At 55.8% G+C, this 23829-nt stretch overlaps 4 protein-coding genes across 4 annotated transcripts; all 4 read right to left on the bottom strand.

The window, feature by feature from the left end:
• Window positions 1–1313: 1313 nt before the first annotated feature.
• BESB_073390 (putative TIM17 protein) lies at window positions 1314–2466 on the bottom strand (the record flags this gene model as incomplete). Its single annotated transcript, XM_029365712.1, has 2 exons — window positions 1314–1601; window positions 2068–2466. 2 exons carry the CDS (start codon window positions 2464–2466, stop codon window positions 1314–1316), a joined length of 687 nt encoding a protein of 228 aa, XP_029218196.1.
• A 3232-nt stretch (window positions 2467–5698) lies between these two features.
• Window positions 5699–7119, bottom strand: BESB_073380 (uncharacterized protein; the record flags this gene model as incomplete). The annotated part of the gene is made up of 2 exons (XM_029365711.1): window positions 5699–6487; window positions 7036–7119. The coding sequence occupies 2 exons, from the start codon at window positions 7117–7119 to the stop codon at window positions 5699–5701; spliced, it is 873 nt and encodes a 290-aa protein (XP_029218195.1).
• A 4714-nt stretch (window positions 7120–11833) lies between these two features.
• On the bottom strand, window positions 11834–13102 carry BESB_073370 (uncharacterized protein; the record flags this gene model as incomplete). Its single annotated transcript, XM_029365710.1, has 1 exon — window positions 11834–13102. The coding sequence occupies one exon, from the start codon at window positions 13100–13102 to the stop codon at window positions 11834–11836; it is 1269 nt and encodes a 422-aa protein (XP_029218194.1).
• Window positions 13103–15568: 2466 nt separating this feature from the next.
• On the bottom strand, window positions 15569–23316 carry BESB_073360 (uncharacterized protein; the record flags this gene model as incomplete). The annotated part of the gene is made up of 6 exons (XM_029365709.1): window positions 15569–16471; window positions 17459–18381; window positions 20222–20518; window positions 21187–21312; window positions 22467–22538; window positions 22995–23316. The coding sequence occupies 6 exons, from the start codon at window positions 23314–23316 to the stop codon at window positions 15569–15571; spliced, it is 2643 nt and encodes an 880-aa protein (XP_029218193.1).
• Between the last annotated feature and the right edge of the window lie 513 nt (window positions 23317–23829).

Genomic DNA, 23829 nt, shown 5'->3' with positions numbered 1-23829 from the left:
GCCCTGAGAGGAGGCCCATCGGCGGCGACGTGTATGCATATTGACTGCGAAGTCTGTTCACCGAGTGTGTGAACGCTTCGCGCATGGTGCAGCCGGCTGCCATTTGTTTCCCTCCTCTTCAACAGAGAGGGCAACGGAAGCACGCCCCTGGCGGCGGCCCTTGCAGCATGCGTCGGCGAAGTCAGATAGCGACAAAGTCTATGTTTGGCAGGTGCGCTGATGCATGTGTGTGGGAATCCCTTAAACTCTCGAGTCGACCGCTGGTGCTCCGGGTCTTCTGTTGTCCGTAAAAGGAGTCCGAATCTGCCAAAACCGATATGTGACATAGAGTGGTAGCTACAGATAGACCGATTTAGTGTGCTGGGAAGCTCAATATGTGTAAAGATGCGTCCAGGAGGACAGATTCTTAGTTCAGAGCTTCCTCTTCCGCGAGTCTGACCCATCTACTTGCGCTGCCAAGCAGGCCAGAGAAGCACAGCTGTTCGTCCTCTCTGGCAGTCTCCTCTACCTTCACCTTAAACATACTGTATATATAGAAATGTATGCATATTTATATATAGGCATATACATGTATATATAGGCTAGGTAGACGCACGCAGGCTCTCGCTCCGTTGTTTCGGAATACAATTCGGTCTGAAGACAGCGTCGTACCGGCCTGCTGAGTGCGACGAGTTCCAGGAATTGAAAAAAAAAGCAAAAAGTGAGAAGAGCAGTTCTACTCAAAAAGGAAAACGATTCCGTACTCAACAGCCGGAATGCGCAGCCATCTGCATACACTGCGCTGGATAGTACGCATCAATTCAGGCGTGCGTACGTAAGCACACCTGCTCACAGACAAACAAAACGCAAACACGCTTCTGGGCAACTGCGCCAGCAGCGTACGGAGACAGTCGCCCGTCCCCCAGGACGAATCGCGAGCGCGTTCCGCGTCTACTGTCGGCCTCACGGCACGTCTCGTAGGCGAGAGGGGAGACGAGGCCCCGCAAAGAATCCTGCGCTGGCGGAGGTGCGTGCGGCGTTAAAAGTCAGTTCGCCCGCAGTCCCACGCTCTCCAGAGAAGACAGGAGCAGGCATAGGCTGTCTGTGGGGGGCGGAACGACTTCCGTCTCGTTTTTGCTTGTGTCCAGGTTCGCTCTGGCGTGTCATCGCGCGTCGCGTGTGCCGTCTCTATCGCCCAGTTCTCCGCTGCCTTGCCGCCCTCGCGAAGCCACGCACAAAACAGGCCGGTCGCTCCGGCTCTTCTGCTCACAGGATCCTCTGCCTCTGCTTGCGCCAGCCCCGCCCGCCCCCCTCCCTCCCCCCGCCATGCTCGCCTACGCGGAGGAGACGCCCGTGCGCTCCGTGAGGAACTCCGAGGACCGCAAGCTGCCACCTGACGCGGGAGACGACGATGAAGCAGCGGCCGAAGAAGAGGATGACGATGAAGAAGAGGATGAAGACGACGATGAGGACGAAGACGAGGAAGGAGAGAAGAGTCCGCCAAAGAAAGACGGCGACCTCGAGCCCGCCTCCGCTGCGCGTCGCTCCGCCTGCTCCATCTCCAAGTACTGGCGATACTGCTGACGGGGCGTCGGGCCTTCGCCCGTGGAACGCTGAAAGGCCTGACCGCGCAGAGACAGCACAGACCCCACGCCACGCGGAATGCAACACAGGCAGAGCAGGCAGGTGCCCCACGGTGCGGGAGAAAAAAGCCGAAGGAGGATAGAACACTAAAACTGAGCGCTCAGTGCCGCTACTGCCCACGTGTAAACTGTGGCAGTCCAGCTTACATTGCTCCTTTCCCGATGCATATGCGCGGCAGACTCCAAAAGATGGATACTGGTATGCCCTGTGCTGCACATCTCCCCGTAGAGACGACGCGCTAATGCCCCTTGGATGGATTCGCCAGAGGAAATCCGCCCACGCACGTGAACCAGGCGCATGTCCGCGTCGCTGCGGAAGAGCAAGGCTCCTGCGCACACAGAGAGCCTTGCATGCGTCCATGCGGACGCAGGCGCGGTAGGAGTGTTTCCTCTCAAGTGTAAGCGGGGGGGCGTCTAACTGAGCGGGAAAGCATAGTTTTCTTACCAGTTGTACGACTTCAATGATGCCGAGGAGAACGCCGCCGATCGCCGCGTTTTTCATGCAGCTGCGCCATCCGCTTCGCATGCTCAGTGCGCCACCAGTGAGCGCGCCGCTAAGGACGGGATTCCAGCTGTCTTCTTTTCCGCCGCGGAGGTAGATGAGCGAGCAGTCAAATGTCGCGTAGAGGCCGCCCCACACGGCGAAGGACGAGCCGACGAGGGGCGACTTCATCGAGCCGGAGAGCATCCCCCCCGCGAACTTCTCGTACTTGGGCGAGTTGCGCCATCCCTTCGCAAAATGCCAGAGGAACCCACCAAGCGCGCCCATCCCGAACGCGCCGCCGAGATCCTCCAAGATGCGCCCGGGGCAGGGCTCGCGAGTGACGTCGTGCCTGGGCGGCATGGCGGAAACTCGGTTCACAAAAAGAAAAAATGAAGGCGAGCCGCGAGACAGACTCGCGAAAGGCGCCGACGGCCTCGAGCGGGATTGCGAGAAAAAGGAGAGAGGAAACAACGCAACAGCGGGAAGGTCGTCTGAGAAGAAGAGTGCGGCACAGGGCGAGCACAGCCCAGGGCACACCCTCGGCGCAAACGAGAGAGACCAGCGCGCGAAGCCGAGAAGGACGCCCCAAGGGGTCCCCACAGAAGGCGCGCAACCCAAGAGGAGAGAGGTTGTCTGCGGGCTCTGTGAAGCAAAGACAAGGCCTCCAACGCCCGCCTCGAGAAAGACGGGTGCGGATGACCCCAGTGGCGGCTCCGTCAGGCTCCCACGGAAAGCAGGCGAATTCCGCAGGAGTCGAGAAGAGGCAGTAAAACGCCTCCTGGGGCGAGGGGTGGAGACGTCACACACTCGGAGGCGCCTCTGGCGACGAAGAGCTCGCTTGCCCAGCGACCGAAGCCTCGATGGCGGTGCGGATCGCCCGCGCGTCCAGCTGAAGCGATGACACCACGCGTCCGTCGACGGCAATCACAGGAAGAAGCTCTCGAAGGCGAAGGCCTTCGCCTCTGAGATGCGGAAACGTGTGTGCGTCCAAACAGCGACACGCAGTGGTAGTAGGTCCTCCGGCGCGCTTGAGACACGCCGTAAAAAAGAACGGAAGGCAGTCTAAACTGATCACGAGGCCTACGACCGTGGGAAGCCCACTCCCCGACGCGGACGCCACAGCTGGTGGGCAGTCTCCCTGTGAGGCGACACGACAACACGCAAAAGTGGGCGGCACCCAGTTCCTGTCCGTGGAAGACAACGCAGAAAAAAGTGAGCAGTTCGCGGTCTCCTGGGCCTTCGCGAGTCCACCGGAAAGCACCTCAGTGCCAGGTTCAGAAGAAGAAAAACCGACAGAAAGGAAACTTGGAACGTCTGCGCCGCCGGAGAGAGGAGGGGAAGCAGCTTTCGCGTTCGAGGACCGAGCGTCGATGAAGACAAAAGGGATCGACAATCCACGCAGAATGCGACGAACGTGGAAGACCGCTTTTTCGCACAACGAGCAGGCAGCTGCGGTGTATATACACACTACGCAAGGCGCGGCGTCGACTTTTTCGTCTGTGCTTCGTGCGTCGTCGCTCGCAGAGTTCTTTGGCCCAGAGAAAAACAGGCGGGGAGACCGCGCGGCGTCCAGTCTTAGCGAATTAAACAGCGGCGCAGATGTCTGTACGGAAGTTCGAGGTGTAAAAGAACCTATAACGAGAGGTCCGGTCAAAATACTCGGAGTCGGCGGAGAGGGACCTTGCAATGAGAAAGACAATCTGACGGCCAATGAGGGGCGACGAGGAGACGCGCCTGGCGGCGAAAACGAGACACGAGGCCACATGCAGGAAAACGGCGCTCACGGGGCGACGAAAGCTGGAACAAACTGGAAAGTGAACAAGCAGAAGCAAACGAAAGGGTGAGACGTTGTGCGGGACGGGTAACCTCAAAGGGCAACCAGCGACGGCACCAAGAAAATCAGCGAGGAGTGGGGGGCCACAGAAGTCGAACCGGAGGGGATGTCGGGGTTTCGTTTGCGCCGAGAAGAACTGTCGGGAAACGACGTGGGCTCAGGAAAAACGCGAACGCCAGTGGATGCGGCGGAGGCGAGAGAGACGACCTGCAAAAACGAAAACCGCCGTTCGCATGCATGAGCACGCCCACGCCCTCTCCAAGTAGAGATGCGCTTTGCCGCTCACGGCGACATCCGTCTGTCGTGTCGGAGTCGTTTCCGCGAAGCATGCATGCGCAAGGCTACCGAGGTCGTGTGAAACTGCTCAGCCACCGCTGGAGGATGCAGAGAAGCCAGAGAGTTGACGAAAGGCGCTAACAACACTCAACGGCATACCGAAATGCGTGGCAACACAATGGGAAGGAGTGCGGAAACGGGTCGCGCTGTACCTGGGCGTCAAAGCGCAGTGATAAGCCGATGTTTGTACGGGTCGGAAGTCTCTCCGTCTAGCAAAAGTTGAAGCTGTATGGCGTCAACTGCATTTTCCCAGACTCTTTTCCTTGCATCTCATCTCGGTCGAACTCTACCCCTCCACCCCCTCCCTTGTGTGTGTGCGGAGACTGAAGCGGGACGGCCCGGCCTGCGAGATGCTCATCGTGAGTGTGTCTGGTGAAATCCTGCATACACACTGAACCTGAACGAGGGAATTGCGGCGAGACTGCTACTTGTGCGACTCGGGCACAGGGGAACTTTAAATGGTGACGGCGGCAGTGGGTTAGTCGGAGGCAGCTGGCGCTCACGGATGTAGCAAATTACGGATGTGTGCGTCACACAAAAGGCAAACGTCGAGACTCAAGAAGTTCAGCTGCGGTTGCTCGCTCTGCTCAGGTGATGTGGCGCTCGATTCTACGCGGTGGAGCATGCCCGTTCCTCAAACGAAATGCTTTCAACGGAGGCAGATGCCTTCGTTGCCACGCTTCGCAGTCATCTCCGTGCGAAGCACTTCGGAACCAGCATCACGTTGAGAAGAGGATCCGGCACGCAGCGCCTTGCGGCCTGTCTTCACTGGCGCGTTAGAAAAAAAAATAATCGCTTGTGCTTTGAAGCCCGGACGAAAGGGAAAATTATTTCTCTCCAACTCCCGGGAAAAAGACGGTGTAAAGGCACCTGATGATTGTTCTTTACCCACACAGTCAGGGGAGGAGCGTAACAGCTTGCGCATTCGATTTCGTGCACAATCTCAACCTCATGTTGAAACGTAATATTCCGCGAGGAGACGAGAAGTGAATCACACTCTCACGCCGAAGATCACATTCAAGAGAAAATCCCTTCACAAACCGAGACGGGACTTACCCGAGCGTCGGTCCACACGCGTGAGCCCTCGCATCGCCGTCGGAGAAAAACAAAGGTATTAGATTGGCAGGCATGCCTGCCGACGCTCCCACAGGCACCGCTTCAATGTAGATCCCACTGCGCCGGAACGTGGGTCTAACATCACATGCACAGAATGAGACTGCTCAAGTTTTGGCCTCCACGCAACCCTTATGTAGTTATCACCGTTGAAAAGTGCACCGGACACGTGACGCCGTCGTCGATTTGAAGGGTAGGGCAGGTCGTCATGAGAAATCTGAAGTGGTGCACAGCTTCGTCGTGCTACCTCGGAAGAGTGGCTGGACGTGGCACCAAGCCGTTGTCTACCTCTTGTGTAGCACGAAAGATTCAAAAAAAAACTCCACAAATCCAGTGGGAGTCGCCAGATTGCATGGGCTTCGAACGCGACCCGGCGACGAGCAGCTTCTTGAGGACATCCGTCATCTCCTTCATGGTATCTTGGGAAATAGCTCCCTCCGGCACTTCTGGGAATTCGTCGCGGCCCCCGATATGGTGAAGCAGGCGAGCTTTCCGGAGAATGTTGGGGAGCTCAGAGCACGAGGAATACAATCTCTTTATCCGAGAGAGAATGAGGGCTTTGCTGCGAGCGATTCGGGCCTCTCGCGCGGCAGCGACAGCGGAGGGGTCGGTCACAAGCGAAAGACCCTGTTCAAGGGGGCTCACCGTCAAGCCAACCTCTTTCAAAAGGGTCGGTAACCTTGTGGCCTGCGTCTCGATGATTTCCCAGATCACCAGTGTTTCCAGAATAGGGTAGCTGCCCTGCAACTCCCTTTTCAGCCGCGCTTTGGTGTCCTCCAACTGATCGACGAGCCCTGGCACGCCAGGAAGCTCATCCGTGACGGCATCCAGCTGAACGGTGGGTGGGTCCTCCTCCGTCTTTGGTTGTGGAGCCTCCGGAGTGTCTTCCGAGTCCACAGGATTGGATGGCGACTCGGGATTTTGCTCCTCTCCAGACGGAGGCTCAGACGCACCTTCGTAGCCACCACGGAGTAAATCTGCACAAGTGGCGATGGGGTCCTCCGGACGGCCGTCGTTTGCACCACCAGCGGCGAGTCTCCGTCGCAGATGGCTCTGTTCAGCGCGCCCCGTGCTTCTACCAGTCCGCGCACCTACGCTCTGCGAAAACTTGCAGAGCGGAAATACCAGCAGAACGACAGAAGGCAGCAGGATACTCAAAAGGGTCTGGCGTCGGCGGATCAGAAACCTCTTTGCGTCCCACTGGCGGTGACACAGAGCAACAAGACACTCTGCGACCCCGCACCCGACTTGGTGTACGGGATGTGGAAGGACAAACGGAACGGTATGCTGCAAGAATGGGGTATGCCCCATTCTTGCAGCGTAGCGCACAGACATCCACGACGAAACATACTACTGACTACCAGCCAGCTGCAGCGCATTCCTGGGCGTTGAAAAAACTTGGAAGTTTCATGTATGAGTCAGTATACGTATAAGTGACACGTCTGCGTCCACGGGTTCCCCCTGCCGCCACCCCTTGCGACCAGTCCTGCAGAGAGCGAAGGGCGGGTGCACCGGTGCGGTCAGAGCTCAGGGGGATCTCCGCGGGTCGGCTGGGGCGCCGACCTCGTGAACCGGGGCGCGTGGAAAGCTGCAGGCGCCGCGATGCCAACAACGGTGCTAGTGTCTGCACGTGTCTCTTGCATCACCTCGCACCCGGCGGCGCCAATCCGTTCCTCCAGCTCGTCAGCCCTGAGAGAAACCTTGCGGCTCGGCTGCATGACGGCCTGCATTGCTCGCAAGTTAGTGCCGCGTGTGTTGTCAACTTGGCAGCCATCATTCAGGACCGAGACAAAGCTCGTGCCGAAGCCACATCGTTGGCTTGCACGACAGACTCTCCAGACGTCTAGGGTCGTGTTCTGCCGGCACGCGCGTTGAAACACCTCGGAAACAGGGAAGTATCGTCCAGCCATCATGTCCATGGAGACAGTGTTCCACCGGTCCCTGTTGAGCGTCGCGGGTTCCACGGTGTGGGGAGCGAGGAGTACGGCTGCATGTCTACGTATTCGCGCGCAAATTCACCTTTGCTAATTCTTGCCACCTTTTTCCGATGTCAAGGTGCGACTGCATGCCACCCCCGGTGTCCACCAACGTGGTACGGAAGACAGCGTTATTGCACTTTGGCGAACGGAGACAACCTATCATGTAAGTTCCTCTACACACTCACGGTTGCATATTATCCCGCGTTTCTCCATGTATAAGAGACTGTAGAAACCGATACACGATATGATGCCATCAGCAGTAGCGGTTAAACTATAGAAGAGTCGAGTATTATCCATGCATACCAGGCGTAAAAAGCGTTCATCCAGTTACTAAACAGGTGCCAGGCCAACAAGAATCCGATCCGTGTATTCCGTAGAGTAACATTAAGAAGGCGACAAACTTTGAGTTAACAACACAGAACCTAATGGTACTAGAAAATAGGAGATCGCGTTAGTTCTTGGGAAAACTGGCGCTGTCCAAAGTAGATGAAGAACAGAGCAGACGATAATAAACGGACGCGCATCTGAGATTCCAAACTTTCGCTGCCGCCATCCCCCCCTCCCAAGTGATTCGCTCTGACGTTGCTGGCTACCGCGGCTCGAGTCATTCTCCACACAGCGACCAGAGCAGCGGCGTGAGTGACGTTGCGTAGCCGATAGGTCCGTTGCGTGGTGAATCGGACAGGCCAAGGCGGTGCCACAACGTCCAGAGTGCAGTGTGTCTGTGTATCTCTTCGCGTGTCAAAACGCATTCCACGGAAGCTTTATCAGTTTACCGCCGTCTTCTCAGGATTGAAGCGGTGGCGAGTCAAGGTGTTCTCGAACCCTCGTCACCCGCTGGCCCAAGCGGGCGAAGTGAGGTACAGTATACAAAACAACCGTCCCCATGCACGCACAATATATTACAGGTACGCATTAACTGGCATGAGAAGATATTTATCTCCATGCAGTCGCCGGATGAGCAATCGTGGAGCCATCGATGTTCGTGTGGTATGTCATGGGGAAGTTCGTGACACCAGCACGGTAAAAAACCAAAAAACCACAAGTAGCCAGCGTGACTTGGACTCAGGGAGGGCTTTCTTCCGCCGCACAGATGCAACTGACAAGCTCCTGGTATACGTCTGAATATTTACTGACCGGAACACGACCGCAGTAACCGGCATTCACAGTTTCGGCAGAGCTTGCCGTTAGGGGGCATCCACACAGGCCGGAGGGCCGCGCAGCTGACCGACCTGTAGCAATACCTGTGGGTCTTTGCAAACCGCTCTGCCGCCCCGAAACAGGGCATTTCGGCACCCCTTCCCGCCAAACTTAATTAAAAGGACCCTGCAACATATTCCACATGACTTGCGAACTCTGAGAGTGAAAAGCATTTGGAATTCCTCCTAGGGGGGCAGCATGGGCGCGCGCGTACCTCCAGTGCTACTTTTCTAGCTGAGACGTCATAACGGTACACGCACTTTTAGGCCGGAACCCTGCGACCTTCCTTGTCTTATGTTACATCCGCTATATTCACGGTCCCACAGCGCGTCTGGAATCGCAATAGCTCGACGCACGCAGCCCGCCAGCCTCGCCCGGGTTCCTGAACGAAGTCGCGGATACGATCCTTCTTCATGCAGCGTTGCCTCTCAGCAGGCCGGCGAGGGCCGGCAGTGCTACGAGCACGGCACGACTGGAACAGGGAAGGGCCAGGAAACCTGCCTTACGAAGACAGACGCCCCCAGACGGTCATGTCAGTCAAATGCACCTGAGTTGCGAGACATCGGTCTTGACTGCTACGGGCGCCGCCTCAGCTGAGGGTTCCGGCTTTGCAACCTGTCTTTCGTGTCTGTACGACAGGCGCGGCCCACAGCGAGAGCGAACGTCTGTAGGTTTCCTTTGCCTCACCGACCCGAGGATCCCATCTCGTGTCGCTCTCGACAGAATCAAAGGAGATGCAGCAGAGCAGCATGCAAAAATAGCGGTCAGATAGAAGGCGTTGCCGATGTTTCCCCATCGTGTCTTGCCCGGTAGTTTCCGTGAAGGCACGCCCCTACCGGGTCACATTCTCTCCGTGGCACTGGCTGGCTGCAAAGACATCACGACTGGGTACAGGGCTTGCATGGCTTTTAAAAGCTTATTTTACTAAGGTTCACTTTCCTGGGAGTATGCAAGCAAGCGACGCTGCCGTCCGCTCGTTGAGGGGGGGATCGCCGTCGCCGATAATGTCTTCGGGCCTGGATACGCTGCTGCGGCGGCATCCTACCCGGGCTCCCCCCACTTCCTTCCCTCGTCCATTTGCCGCTCCCCACTTCTCTTTTTATACTCGCCTTCAAAAAAAAGGGCTTCTGCGGCGGGAGGGCACCACCAGCGCTGGTTCCTTTTGACGTCGCCGAGACTTTCACACACACAGCAGCTACACCAGAAGAGAATCAATGGCACAGCCATACAATTAGTGGTACATAAGGCTGAAAAGCGTAGGTTCCGAAGGAAAGCCACGCCGCGGAGCGCGTGCTGCATTAATAGATTGTCCGGCGCGAAAATGCGTCTGTCGACTGTTCAGTGAGGCCCTCTTGGGAAAGGAGTCTCTCGCCAACTCCCTCGACTGACAGCTGCTTGCATATCCCTACTCAAGTATTTGCGATATTGTTCCGAGGGTACATGACGGCGCACGTGTGCGTCACAAATACATGAGAGTTCAATATGTGCGATCGTCGCCCTGGAAGTGAGTACTCAGGGCACTACACTGCAAAGAGCGCAGACAAGCTTCTAACTGGTCGTGGCTTGTACCCTCCAGCTGCGCGTCTTGTTAGTATTGCTGGCTCCACGGAATCCGCTACTCCGTTCGCCACACGCATGCGGCGAAGTACTCCTTATAGAGAACGTTCAGTTCTCTCTCTTTTGTCGAACTGCTCAGCTGTAGACGCAATTAATTAAATCTGCTAGACAGATGTCGCTGAAGATGGAAGCCTACGGCCGTACGGAACACAAAGCTATGCTGGTAGACTTGCATCTGTTCTGTTTCGTGGAGTAATCGAAATCTCCGTGTGTCCCCTCGTGTGTATGCAAAGGGTACAGGTGAGGTAGGTGCCGGACGACTAGGCGCCGCTGGTGGCACGCACAGGTCCACAAAAGAGTTTGTCCCTGACGGAGCACTTGTCCGTGAAACCGCAAGCAGAGAACTCCATTTGAAGTGCCATGACATGGCCAGGGATGTTTCCAGGCACAGGATACAGATGTGCTGAAGCTCCAGGCATTACTTGACTGACACAAGACAGAGCTGATGAGCGAACTACCGCTTTTTTTTCTCTACCGTATGTGTCTTGTAGGCAACAATGTAGCAACACGGACACGTGGGCTCTCTATGATGCCTGTGCTAGAAGAACGGGACCTCGAAGCTAATAGTTGTCGCGTGGCCCGTACCCAGCCCTCTCTCTCACTCTGTGGTAGCTACGATTTCCTGTAGAGCATTGCTGCTGTCTGTGTTCCAACCGCATCATGTCAGGTGTGTTGAAGAAAACGCTCTCCTTGCGAACCGCAGGGCTTTCCAACCTCCGTCTGTTGGTAGCTTCTATCAGCTATGCAGTGCCTGGCTCACCGCGCCCAGGTTAAAGCGGCGACGCCCGGAGTGCAGTTGAGCATGCGTTTCATCATGTTTCGCAAAAACACCTGATCACGTAATCTAAACGCTCGGAAGCCGCTCTCTCCACAGTTAACTGTCCGGTACCGTGAGGACGGTGTTGAATGAACGGACAATACGTCGACACGGACTTTGAACTGTCCACGGTGACTTCGACAGAACGGAGAGTACATCGTACCGAGCACAGTTAGCCACCTCAGTGTGGCCCGCGCCATGTCAAATCTACTAACTCACATGAGCCATGGCTGCGCACACATCAGCGTCAATCTCTTGGGGGCCCGGTTGCGGACAGAGGTCCGCGACAGGGGGCGAAGGGGCGGGGGTAGCAGGTGCGGTGGCCCTGAACCTCTTGCTTGACGGTGCGGCAGCGGCTAATGCGTCAACTGTGAGGCAATAGCGCGCGCGTGAGTCTCACATCGCCGAAATCCTTCGTCATAATCCTGAAGCTTTCTTCTGCATATGGTCATTCGTCATCGATTGAGTTTGCGTCGTCCCGACCCGGTATCATCGTGGTAGGGTGTCTTCTGCGGACGGCGGTGCTACACCGCTGACCTCAAAACCTGCAGCACGACGGCAATTCATTTCGCAGGATAGTTTACTGGTGCCGTCTTGAGGCTCTCAGACAGAGCAACTGCTGAATGCCACTTGTTAGGCTCCGCTACGCACGAACCTCCCGACGCGAAAACCCGTCTGGAAGCAAAGGAACTTCCCGAGACTCCGTTAGGCATTCACGAAACCATGAGGCCGACACCCTCGCTCACAGTGAGGACCAGGTGCGCCATATATGGAACATAATCTGCTGAATTCAAACGCAAGCCCTAGCCCCGTCAAACTTCATCGACGGAATCAGTCATTGTCATTGCTCTCCTCATCTGAGCTCTCTCCTTCACTATCGCTGTATTGCAAAGACCATAATCCTCTCCCCAGGTTACTGATACGAGACAACAGGAATCCCCCAACAATGAACTCGTCGTGCGCTACATGCTGTCGCACCATGCTCGCCCTCTGGAAAACCCGACCCGTCAAATTGAGCGCGTCGTACAGCATCTCAACAAGGTTCATCAGGGCGGCTCTAGCTTTCCCAAGCCTCACTCCGGAGTCGTCGCCTACAACTATAACCTCAGTCGAAAATATAAACGCTTCTTCCAGCGAAAGGGCCAATTCCGTCGCATGGTCCACAACTTTAGTCAGAAGGCCCATTTGTTTTTCAAACACACTCGTGAACAGCTCACTTGAAAAGGCCCTCCCCTGGCGAGGCATAACGTTTTCTAGCGCAGTTCTGATAACCTTCAAATCCTCTACAACATTGCGGATGTTCTTCGGCTCGTCGTCTATAGCCAAAATATGCAATTCTCCTTCACCATCTGTGGCACCGCCCTCACCCTCTCCGACAGGGGTTCCCTGCCCCCCCTCTGCACCTTCGGGAGGCTCCTCCGGATCCGGCTTGCCGGGGGACTTCACATGTTTTCCGCCGTTTCCCCCTCCGTGTAGGGCTTCCGAGGCGTCAGGCGGTTCCTCAGGGCCTTCGGGTTCGTCCTCAGACTCTGGATGCGGCTTCCAGTCCCAAGTTGGCCCAGTCGACAAGGAGCCGCCCGCTGGAGCCTCGGGCGATTCAGCTCCTTGCAGTGAAGACTTATAAGCATGCGATGCACCTTCATCGAGACCCTCGTCCTCCCCACTACCGAAGCCCCAAACTACGGCCGCTGCACAAGCCTTCTTCACATCATCGTCATCAAGACTCTCCCCTTCGCCCGCCGCCGCGAGGCGATCCCGCAACAACCCCGACGCTCGCCGCGCCTTCCGGTCCTTCACGCACCTCACATACTTGTACAGAAGAACAGCTGCCACGAGAGAAATCGACGCAACCAACGCAGCCGCCACAAAAACCTTCCGGCGGCCGACGACGCCCGCAGCAGCTGTCTGCTGCTTTCCATGGACAGAAACCCGCGACCCCCCCGTCGCATCTGTCCCGGCGACGGGAACTTCCTCCGAGACATGAACACCATCAGCCCACTCAACTGCGACCTGCTTATCACCAGAATTAGCAGGGACAAGGGATCCCTGTGAAAACACCAGCGGACATACCGCCAGCCAACTCACAAAAAAAAGACACATGCCCAAACCGTTGGAAAAGTGCGTGGCTCGCCGTCTGTCGAACGCATGGGGCGACGGGGCGTGGCTCGCGGGCCATGCCATTCCGGGAACCAAATCGCTACAGCAATCAAAAAAAAAAAAAAGGGCTCGTCGGTATGCCTCTCTGAGGGGGTAGTAATATCAGGGAAAGCATGGCGCAACTCCCCAGCACGCAGTATCACCCCAGCCCAATCACCGGCTGTCTTCCGGGAGATGAATTGTGATACCCCATCGGCATCGGAACCGCGCACCAGGACGGGGACGCCGGCGGGGGCAGCACGGCATGACTGACAGTCATTTCTCCGCCACCTGGTCGCAGCACAAGACCGCTGCTCATTCTCCGCTGCAACAGTTCCCATGTTCACACGGTTGGGAGTTGAGTAGCGGATGGGCAGACTGAACACAAATCGGGCTCAGCCTTCGCGCACCTCACAAGACCAGCTCCGGTGGGGGTTGAGCTGCGTGAGCCTGTCTGTCGTACTGTTTACGTAAGAATATGTGGCGGAGCACACACGTTTTAGCCACCTCTCCAGTAGTCGCTGCATATACTTTCGCTGTTGCCGTCAATCCTCACCTGTCTGTTCACGTTCCTAAGAACAGTTTCACATAAACGTCACTTCTTTGACGTGTGCGCATGTTCAGGCGTCGAGCTTTTTCAGCCAGGTGCATGTGCGACATGGTCTGGCGTAGCGTGGAAGCTCCGTAGGCCCTGCAAGGCTCGCGATCCCGTGCAAGGCTAACGGCCGAGCTGGCCCGCAGTCCTGAAATATTACTCAACGAGTCTGAGGTTCCAGCAGACTCAGCGACGAGCACTCGTGGGCCCTTGAACACGCGACAAAGGATATCTCTGGAAAGGACAAAAGCCCTATCAACATAAACGTCGGAAGACGTGGTGGCTGCAGTCCCTAGACGCTGCTACATCTCAATCCATGTCACGAAGCCCGCACATTCACCGCTAGCCGTTGGAAATCTAGAAAGCATGAGGTTGCTGCCCTCTGGCAAAGCCCTATAGCCTACCTCCATGAAAAACGGAGAATATCCGGACGCTCTTGAACGGTATGTCTCTTCCTCAGGTGTCGCAAGCGCTCGAATCCATACACAAATCCTGAATCGCGCGAGAGAGTCCGCCCCCTCAAGCACAAGTGCCCGCATCCTCTCCACGCAGCATCTACAGATCTCGTGCATCGTGCCTAGCCTATTGTAGCAGCGTGCCGTCGCTACACATATCTGTGTGCCACAAAAAATCCGATGCACCATCTTCCGCCTCAGCGTCCTCACGAGTAGCTGGCCTGCCATCGCAGCCGCGCGCTCCAATCGACCTCCCCAGTATGATACACGCCCGACGCCGGCCGTCGCTGGCTGCACCTATACTAGGCTGACCTCGAACATTGCATACTTGCTGCCCAAGTCTCTAACATACCTTCTACCTACAACTGTACGGAACGTAACAAACCTCCAGGCAAAGAACGGCAAAGTGTCACTGGTCGCTCAACGCCTGCGGCTGCAACCGCAGCGCCGGTCCCATGCCACAGCCAATCAAATCAACTGCTTATCTCCCAGAAACAGAGCGCCTCACAGAGCTCGGAATCAGAGTCACACATCTGCTATGCAGCAGGCGTTGTCAGTTTCACGCACCAAGTGGAGTGAAACCACCAAGCAACATTTCCTGCCTGCCACCAGAGGCATGCCCACAAACACATGGTTGCTCAAACCGGCGGCGAGCAAGATTGACGCATCGCTGGTCAGTCACCAAAAAAACAAAATACAGCACACTGGCTCCTGAAACAGCGGGCTCCAGCACACGCCCTGACAAATCGCATCCAACTCGGACACTCAGAAACAGGTCGAGGACAACCTTCGTTCAGCGCCGTGACGGTGTTCTCCGCCTAGGTCGCTGGCGACACTTGCGCCTCGCTCAACGACCTCGGAGCAGACTCCGGTACACCGCACAACAAACTGCTTCTGCAGGGATTGCTTGTTCCTGATGTCCGCGCCGCAACAGAACACGCGCCTTTTCAAAAACGACGCCTGGCCCTCCCAAACCTCCGCCGGTCAAGCCCCACACGCTTCACCGTCGCGGGCGAGACTGGACCGATGTAAAAAGCCGATATAAGGCAGTCAAAGCAGAGTCGTGGCAGCCGGTCGCCTCGCGTGTTTCTTCAGCAAAATGCATTTACCAATCGGTATGGCGCGCACAGCCACCCAAGAGGGGGCTTCCTTCCACCGTCGGAAGAGGCATGCCTATCGCTCATCCGAGCATCCCGAGGAAAGCCGTCCCGGTGTCAGTCGCCGCCGAAGGGTCGCGGCTCTCTCGTTCACCGTTGGCACACCGCCTGGACTGAGGCATTTGGGCGCAACTCGGATGCCAGGCAAAAGAAATCGGCCCACACTCCCAACTCTCGCTTCTGTCCTTGTATCCGCGTCTTGCGGGAAAATTCACAAGCGTTGCTACTCGGCGTCGGAGGTAGAACCCGCGTCACCAGAGCCTTGGTATACTGTAATGTGCAGCTGGCGGGCCCCGTTAAGAAGGCTGGCTCGGTGCTCGAAAAGTGGAAAGCTTCGAAGTGTGAGGCCAGTTATTTCCGCATACGTGTCGCGGCAGCGGTCATATACTTCGGCAAGTCTTGTAAGTGCCCCGGTCAGCTCACTGATGTTGGCCGCCAAATCAGCAGTAGGGCCGCTGGCACCCTCTGACCAATCGTGGCTGCCGCCGCCAGCAGCAACTTGCGAAACCCCAGCCTCCAGCAGATAAACTAGCTGCTCGAGAGCTTCCACAATATCTTCCATATTTAGTACTAGTGCCTCAAGTGCCTCGACTGCAGCTGCCGGCGACATAGGGGACTCGCCGTCCGGTAACGTGCTCTCTAGTGCTACTCGGACCAACTCTACACGTTTCACCAGAGTCGCAGTACTCCCATCTCCGCCATCATCCTCTTCACCTCCCCCGGCCGCACCCGCCTCTTCCTCACTACCGAAGCCCCAAACTACGGCCGCTGCACAAGCCTTCTTCACATCATCGTCATCAGGACTCTCCCCTTCGCCCGCCGCCGCGAGGCGACGCCGCAACAACCCCGACGCTCGCCGCGCCTTCCGGTCCTTCACGCACCTCACATACTTGTACAGAAGAACAGCTGCCATGAAAGAAATCGACGCAACCAACGCAGCCGCCACAAAAACCTTCCGGCGGCCGACGACGCCCGCAGCAGCTGTCTGCTGCTTTTCATGGACAGAAACCCGCGACCCCTCCGACGCATCTGTCCCGGCGACGGGAACTTCCTCCGAGACATGAACACCACCAGCCCCCTCAACCGCGACCTGCTTATCACCAGAATTAGCAGGGACAAGGGATCCCTGTGAAAACACCAGCGGACATACCGCCAGCCAACTCACAAAAAAAAGACACATGCCCAAACCGTTGGAAAAGTGCGTGGCTCGCCGTCTGTCGAACGCATGGGGCGACGGGGCGTGGCTCGCGGGCCATGCCATTCCGGGAACCAAATCGCTACAGCAATCAAAAAAAAAAAGGGCTCGTCGGTATGCCTCTCTGAGGGGGTAGTAATATCAGGGAAAGCATGGCGCAACTCCCCAGCACGCAGTATCACCCCAGCCCAATGGCTGGCTGTCTTCGGCAAGATGGATTGGGTGCTCCAGTGTGCAACGCTGTCCCATCTCCGTGTCACGCAACCGCGCGCGGCTGGAGGCGGGAGCGTGCACGGTGGAAGGGGGAGTGACATCTGCGCTGGGAGAGACCCCTCTCTCCGGGCGGGGACTGGGGGTGGAGGTTGGGGGGAGGGGACGGGTGGCGAGAGTGTGTGGTGCAGCACGACTGACGACAATTCATCCGTCGCCAAGTCGCAGCGACCACCGCATGCAACCCCGCTATAGTCCTCAAAGTCGGTGGTTTGCCGTTGGCCTTCCAGAAGACGTGGAAGCCAGCTACGAGGAAGCCAGGCGAACCAGCACGCCAAAACTGCCGAGGTCGGGATCGCCCACGTGGCGCACAGCTTAGTGTCTTCGGTGACAGAATGCGTCGCGACAAGGCAGTTAGTTGTACGACTGTAAATGCAGCTGAGCCGCGCTAAAAGAAGATCCGTGGTGAACGCCCTCCGGCGAGCCACGAGAGCATGAGGTCTCCAGGAGAGCGACCGAGTAGCTCAGGCTTCGGCTGCTTCGCGAAGGTACAAGTTCGTGAACTGACTGACTGGGTCACTCGTTGTCAGAATGATCCGATGGTGCCGATCCGAAGCCAGAAGCGGCGAGATGCAAAAGGGTAGAGAGAGTCTCCGTGGCCCGGTCCAACATCTCAACCTCCTGAAGCGTTTCGGAAAGAGTGTTTACTCCCGGGGTGCCGAGTGGCGGACGAGCTAGATGTGTATACACGCGTGCATCCGCGAGTGCATCGTACAGCGCCCTTGAGAGCAGCTTCATGTCGAATTCAGCCCGGGCGAACAGCTTCTCTCTTGGATGGCCCCTGTTGCCGGGGTCAGCGAGCAATGTGAAAATACGTTGCAGAGAGGGAAGCAGGGCAGAAAGTCGATTAAGCGCGTCTCTCAGCAAACCTGCTTGCTCTGCCGAAGTGGATAGAACCAAATCCAGAGGTATATCTTCAGGTCCGTACAGTACGCTCTGTAAGGCTTGGGTGATATTTGTCAAATCACCCACCACATCTGCTGCCTTTTCTGCGTCCTCGAGCAAGTCAAGCATCTCCCTAGTCGGTTCATCGTTGTCGAGGTCGGGAAGGGCAACCGAACCAGCTCCCTGCTCGCCTGCAGAATATATCGGCGTACCACCCTCTGACGTCGAGGATGGCTCTCCGCCTGTTGCATTTGAAGCTGTGGACTGCGCACCTCCAGACAGACCACCAGTAGTGAGTTGTTTACACTCTTCCTCGAGCGAATGTTCGTGGCCATCGGGTGGCCCGCCAGCTGCAAGTCTTCGTCGCCTACTGCCCTGAGTTAACGGTCCGTCGGCACCATTGCCAGCTCCCGCTACGCACTTCGAAAACCGCAACAACGAAGCAGCAAAGAGACATATGCAAGCGAGAAAGAGCTTCAAGACCTTGCTAGACTGTATAGCTGCACCGATTCGAATAGATCGTCGACGCTCCTCATACCCGCCCGGCACCGGCTTCAGTGTTGAAGCGCTGGAGTCCGCCAAGGAATCTTCTTTGATGGCGGCGCCGGCGGCGGGCTCTGAAAGCGGCTGCACCTTCGCTGGAACGGTGGGATGGGGTGATTCATGCTGGTCTGATTCACACAGGACTGACGTTAGAATGACGCAGAAATACAAAACACAAGCACTCCAGCAGCAAACGCCAGCTCCACAGGCTGGAGGGCGAGTCGAGCTCACGCCGCGTCCAAGCCACATCGTTCTCGCGACAAATTTGGGCACGAGCGCTGATGCGGTGTCGTCCGTTTCAGGGTTTGATGCGCCTTTTCACTCGTGGGGACCTTTGTGAGTTCTGAAACCTCATGAATTCGAAAATTAGCACGTGCACAGAGAGGCACTAAAACACCCACACCGCCGTCAGTTTTCCTCTGCATGGCGGGCTTCTACGAGAGCCCCCTCAGAACCGCGCGCACCCCTGCATCAGAGAGAAGCGACGTGGTCCACATCGCGGGTTTCTGAGCAAGACACTGGGGCACAGACGCGAGTTGCTCAACCCCCATAACGACGCCGAATCCGCTTTTCCCGTCGCTGCACCACGGCGAAGCCGCAGAAAGTCCTCTGTGGTGATGCGTGCCTTCGTCCCAGTACGGTGCACAGTGAACACCATCATCGCTACGCGTCTGGCTCATCACAGAACTCAATTCGTGCCAGCAGAACAATACACGCCTCAGAAGCCCCATGCTAAAAGAGAACACATTGGGCCGTAAACGACAAGAGCGCTGAGGAAATAGTGGTTCCACGAAGGCTCCATTAATCAGGGAATGTCATACAACTGAAGATACAGTGAAATCGGGGCATTCCTCGTCATGGCTTCAATGAATATGCATAGACAAGTTACTTCTAACATTCCCCGCATTTGATAGTCCAATAAAATAAATGCGTCTAACGCTATCGAATAGCAAAACTTTCCAAATGAAAGCTCATGATCTTTTATCACGAAGGGTGTTGTTGAATCTAGGAAACAAGGACGGCGTCTTCGATTGTTTAAATCATATATATAACTTTAGCTTATAATCCATTTATATTAGATCAATATTTATGTGAAAACCTGCTTTACTACAAATCTACGTGGCTAGAGCAACAAAGTGAAGTTGGTCGCGTGGGGTAGTTTTTTTGTCTGTCGGGAAGCTGTGAGTTCGGGTGCAGTCCAAAAATTGAAATGAGACGTTTAAAGGTGAACCAAATGCCAGAATAGTAGTTGAAAACAAGGAAAATGTAAACCCAGACGCAGACCGGATACCATATTCAGGTCACACGGAACAACAAAAAAAACCTTGATCGATGCCAGCACGGGACCACGAATCCAAGGCCTTGTCAACGTAACTGTAAAACCAATCATCCCAAAATCACAAAAAAACGCCGCCTATACAAGCGGAAAAGCCATGCTGTTGGACCGGCTCCACTCGAGTCCTTTCTCCTCTCTAGCGCTGTCTCTTTCTTTAATTGGGGGTGTTTGCAAGATACCGCAAAATGAGCGAGGACTCCTAGAAACGAAATGATGCCACCGCAGGCCATCGAACCAGGAATGGATTATGCTGCCATCGCATCTAGGACACTCGAAAGAGGGACAAAAATTGATCAGACACCCACTTCAAATATCTCGAGGAAACTTTCCATGACCAACCAAAGCGGAACCGATCGAATCGAAAAAGAAATATCAATGTGGACGATCAAAAACAAAGGCCAGAGTCGAAGTGCCGTATACTTGCAAAAACGTGTTGGAAGTGAACCAACAAATAGTTCTTTCTTGGGTGGATTGTTCGTCTAATCATCAGAGTCGAGGAAACCGAATCCTTCGTCGTCACTGAGCAGACTTCCGAGCTTCTCACCGACCTGCGTAATCTCAACCTGCACACCGGCGTCCTTCAATTCACCTGAAGGAGATGAACCGTCTTCGAGTGCATTTTCAACTGAACACAGGGCTTGATGAACCTTCGTGAGCAACGTCCCCGAACACCGTTTTTCGCATTTGGCCCCAGTAGGCCGGAGATCTGATGAGAACAGAGGTGGCCTCCATGTCTGCGAAAGCTTGCTGCATGTTTTGAAGAGTCTGTCCAAGGTGAGCCTCGTCCTCTCCAAAGAGCGCTTGAATGCTCTCTGGAGGATGACCAGGTCCTGAATAAGTCGGACTACGCAACGACTCCTCGATGTTCCTCATCGATACGATGGCCTCGTTGACGACGTTTACTGTTTGGAGACGTCGCTGCAGGTTCCGCGTTGGCCCGTCCCCTGAAAGGTAGGACTCAAGGGACGATTTTTTTACCACTCAAATTTTCAAATTCAAAGACAAATGAAACTTTTACTAGAAATCTATTAGTTTTTGGATCACCTAAATATAATTGTTTCACTTTTTCCTATTTAATTGGATTAAATAATATGTTTCAAAATGTTTACATCGAACAGTGCATTTTTTTAACATTTGAGAAGGAATCCTTTGTAATTTTTAGACAGTTCTTTACATTTTAATTTATAAAACGCGGCAAGGTTGCTGAGTGTCTCAGAACTGTGATGTGAATCTGCGTCGTCGTGGAAGTCTGCAGCGAGGGAACCTGCGCAGAGCGCATTGGGGTCCTGTTGGCCGCATCAGCGAGTCTGCGTCGAAGGCTCCTGTGTTGATAGTTCTCCCGTTGTTCGGGAGCCTCAAGGCAACCCGGGTATTTGTGCAAAGATGCCACGAAGAGGGGTAAGGAAGCAAGAGCCAGGCCGCCCATACGTGGCCGCGGCGCAGGGCAAGCTACTGACGACGTCGTGTGCTGAATGAGGCGCTTGGGTCTGCGTTCTCAGCAACTTTCCGGGATTCCTCAGCCTGCTTCAGCGAGGCATACGAGACGCTATGAGAATCAGCAGCTTCGGCCTAGAAGGCAGCGGACACCTCCTCGACTGTGTGGGTAGCTCACCTGGAGCAAACCAAAATTGTCGGAAACTATTCACGACGGGTCGACTGGGAACACAGAAGTCTATTACGGGTGGGAGCAATGGAGACTCCATCACCATGCGGTGGAGCTGCGCGGTTGCCTCGTCCGCTGCGGACGCGGGTCACCCGTCCACACCGACAGTTGCACCCGCTCCCACACTTCGCTCTCCTGTAGTAGTCAGGCGAGCAAAAACGCCACTGCGCCGCGATGAGTTTTGCATCCCGTTGCAGTGCTGAACAGACTGACTGGCCTCCACGGGGGGGACCAAGAGATTCTTATCGAGAGATGGAGGGGCAGATCGCAGGCCTCGAAACCCCCGCTCAAGGTGTCATCCTGTCTGTTCAAGGCTCGACGGAAAGAGCCTGCATGCCTCTGGAAGCCCTTCCTCACGCGATGCAGCCAAAATGACGGACGTTTCCTCGCCTTCGCAGGGAGGACAGCCAACTCAATCATTCTGCCCAGTAAAACGCGCCACGCCTGCCGCCATCAACCAGCAAAAAAGAGACGTGTCATGCAACACATGCCAGAGGTATTCACCATAGAAATCGGAGCACTAACCCGGGGACATACCCGCACTCAATACACTGAGCTTCGGCGTCTAGAGTCGACACCAGGTAGCACAGAAGGATGCGCCGACAGCACAAGCGACGCCCCGCAGTCGGCACCGCGGCGGCCGATATTTTTGGATGCTCCTGTCAGGCAGATCCATTGTACAGACTTCCGAGCTGTTATTCAAACCAAAGCGTCCGCCGCGCCCCTCCCCCCACTTTGTGACATTCGGGAGCGAACGTAGGCTGGTTTAATCTGCCCTATTGCTGTAACTGTGGAGCCATTGGAAGCTCTCAGAGGAGGAAGCATCAGTGGAGGTGGTCTGCGTTCAGAGAGAGGCTGTGACGGCGAGCTGTAGGATTCCGCCGAAGATGCTGCCAGCAGCCACATGGGCTCCGCCTCGCGTTCGTGATGCGCTCAGTTGCATTTCTAGCCGTTGTTTCCACCGTACAACCGGCAGGCCGCTTTCATAGTTCGTTCTAGCGGTTTTCATAATATTGCTACGGCACTCTGCGTAGAGTTGAGCACAGACGAGACGTCGACAAGGCAACTTGGTTAACTCAACATGCAGCTGCTATACCATTTATCGTCGACGAAATGGTGTCGTACGTATCCCTATTTACCGAACGGTGCGTGGCAACCGTGTCGGAATGCGCACATCGCGCATCGTCTCGTGTGTGCATCTGGTCACCTCTCCCAGCTGAATTCCGTACCTTCGTACCTGGCGGGAGCTTCCACAGACCCCAGCGTGTACGCGGTGCGAGTGCCCGCAAACGTGTAAAGACCTGAGAGGACATCGCAGACGAGGGCAGGAGCCATGCGCGTAGACTACTTGACAAGCTAAGTGCGTACAGCGGCAGCTGCGGGGGGTGTCAGTGCGTTCATGAGCCACTGTATAAAAAGGAGTTCCTCCTGCTGTCATCCTATAGTGTGGTCATGACTTTTCTGGCCTGCCCACACATAGCACTTGTGCCCCGTGCCGAAAATTGGGTTAGCGGTGGCAAGTCCGCATCCAGGGTTCAGTTAGAGGGTATGTCCGTCCGATGCTGTCTTCGTATCTCCTGCAGCTGCCGACTCGAGGTATCCGTACACCGAAAAAGCGCTTCCATCGCGACGATTAACAACAGTGTATCAGCCTCGCGACCGAGGGATGAAGCGGGCGTCAGCGTTTCTCCCGGTGTTGTTCTGCGTCGAGTGACTGCACCCACACCGTAGAGGACTGCACGCCGTAGTAGGCGTACTGGCCATGCGGTACAACGGAGACAGGGAGATTACCGCTTGAATCGATGCAGCTATACACAGGTACACTTCCACTCTCCCGTGTTTGTGGCCGCGCTCCCCACCAGCAACACGCACAGCTCCATTCTTCTGGCGGAGTGTCGCCTTATCCATGACTGCTCCCTTGAATGGACCGACAACCCTCGATGGCATGGCGGGGTACATTAACGACGTGCAGACGAACGTGAGGTTGGCGCAAGAGAAGATTACTCCTTTCACATGAAGGAGCTCATGCCCGGGAGCTTCTTCTACGGCAACCAGCTGCTGGAGTTCCAGCGAGGGCATGCTCCTAAATTCCGAGGTGCAAACGCCTTTGAAAAATCAAATTGCCAGATCGCGTAAGGCTACGTCCCTCAAACGAGAAAGCCCGGATGTGACTCTTCCTTAATGCAGATGCATCTGCGTACCACCACGGTCCCGGTGTCTCTCCGTGATACCAACACGGGCGAGTGATCACCTAGTTGGGCTCATGATTCGTGAGTGTCGTGCGTTTTTCTGGCGTCCTCTACCGGGCACTCGACGAGTACTTATACCTTGTTGGCTATACCTTCGGATTTCAGAGCGCGGCATTCCCATTAGAAGCTGGATGCAGACGTTGTCGCTCTGCACCGAGAAAAGTAGGTGGGAGACGAAGGAGTTGCCAGCGTGTCTCGCTGTCGCTGGTCCAACAAAGCGAAAAGAGTACAAAAGAAGTAGGCGAGAGGAGAAAAAAGAGAGCGAGTGAAGCACTTTGCCGGGCGCCTGCGTGCCTATCTGCCGTCTTTCCTTTCCGATCCTTCTTGCTTTTTCCGTCGCCCT

Source organism: Besnoitia besnoiti, assembly GCF_002563875.1.
Source record: "Besnoitia besnoiti strain Bb-Ger1 chromosome Unknown contig00007, whole genome shotgun sequence".
NCBI lineage: Eukaryota > Apicomplexa > Conoidasida > Eucoccidiorida > Sarcocystidae > Besnoitia > Besnoitia besnoiti.
The sequence above is the reverse complement of the archived record's forward strand: the minus strand, read 5'-3'. Positions and strand labels throughout refer to the sequence as shown.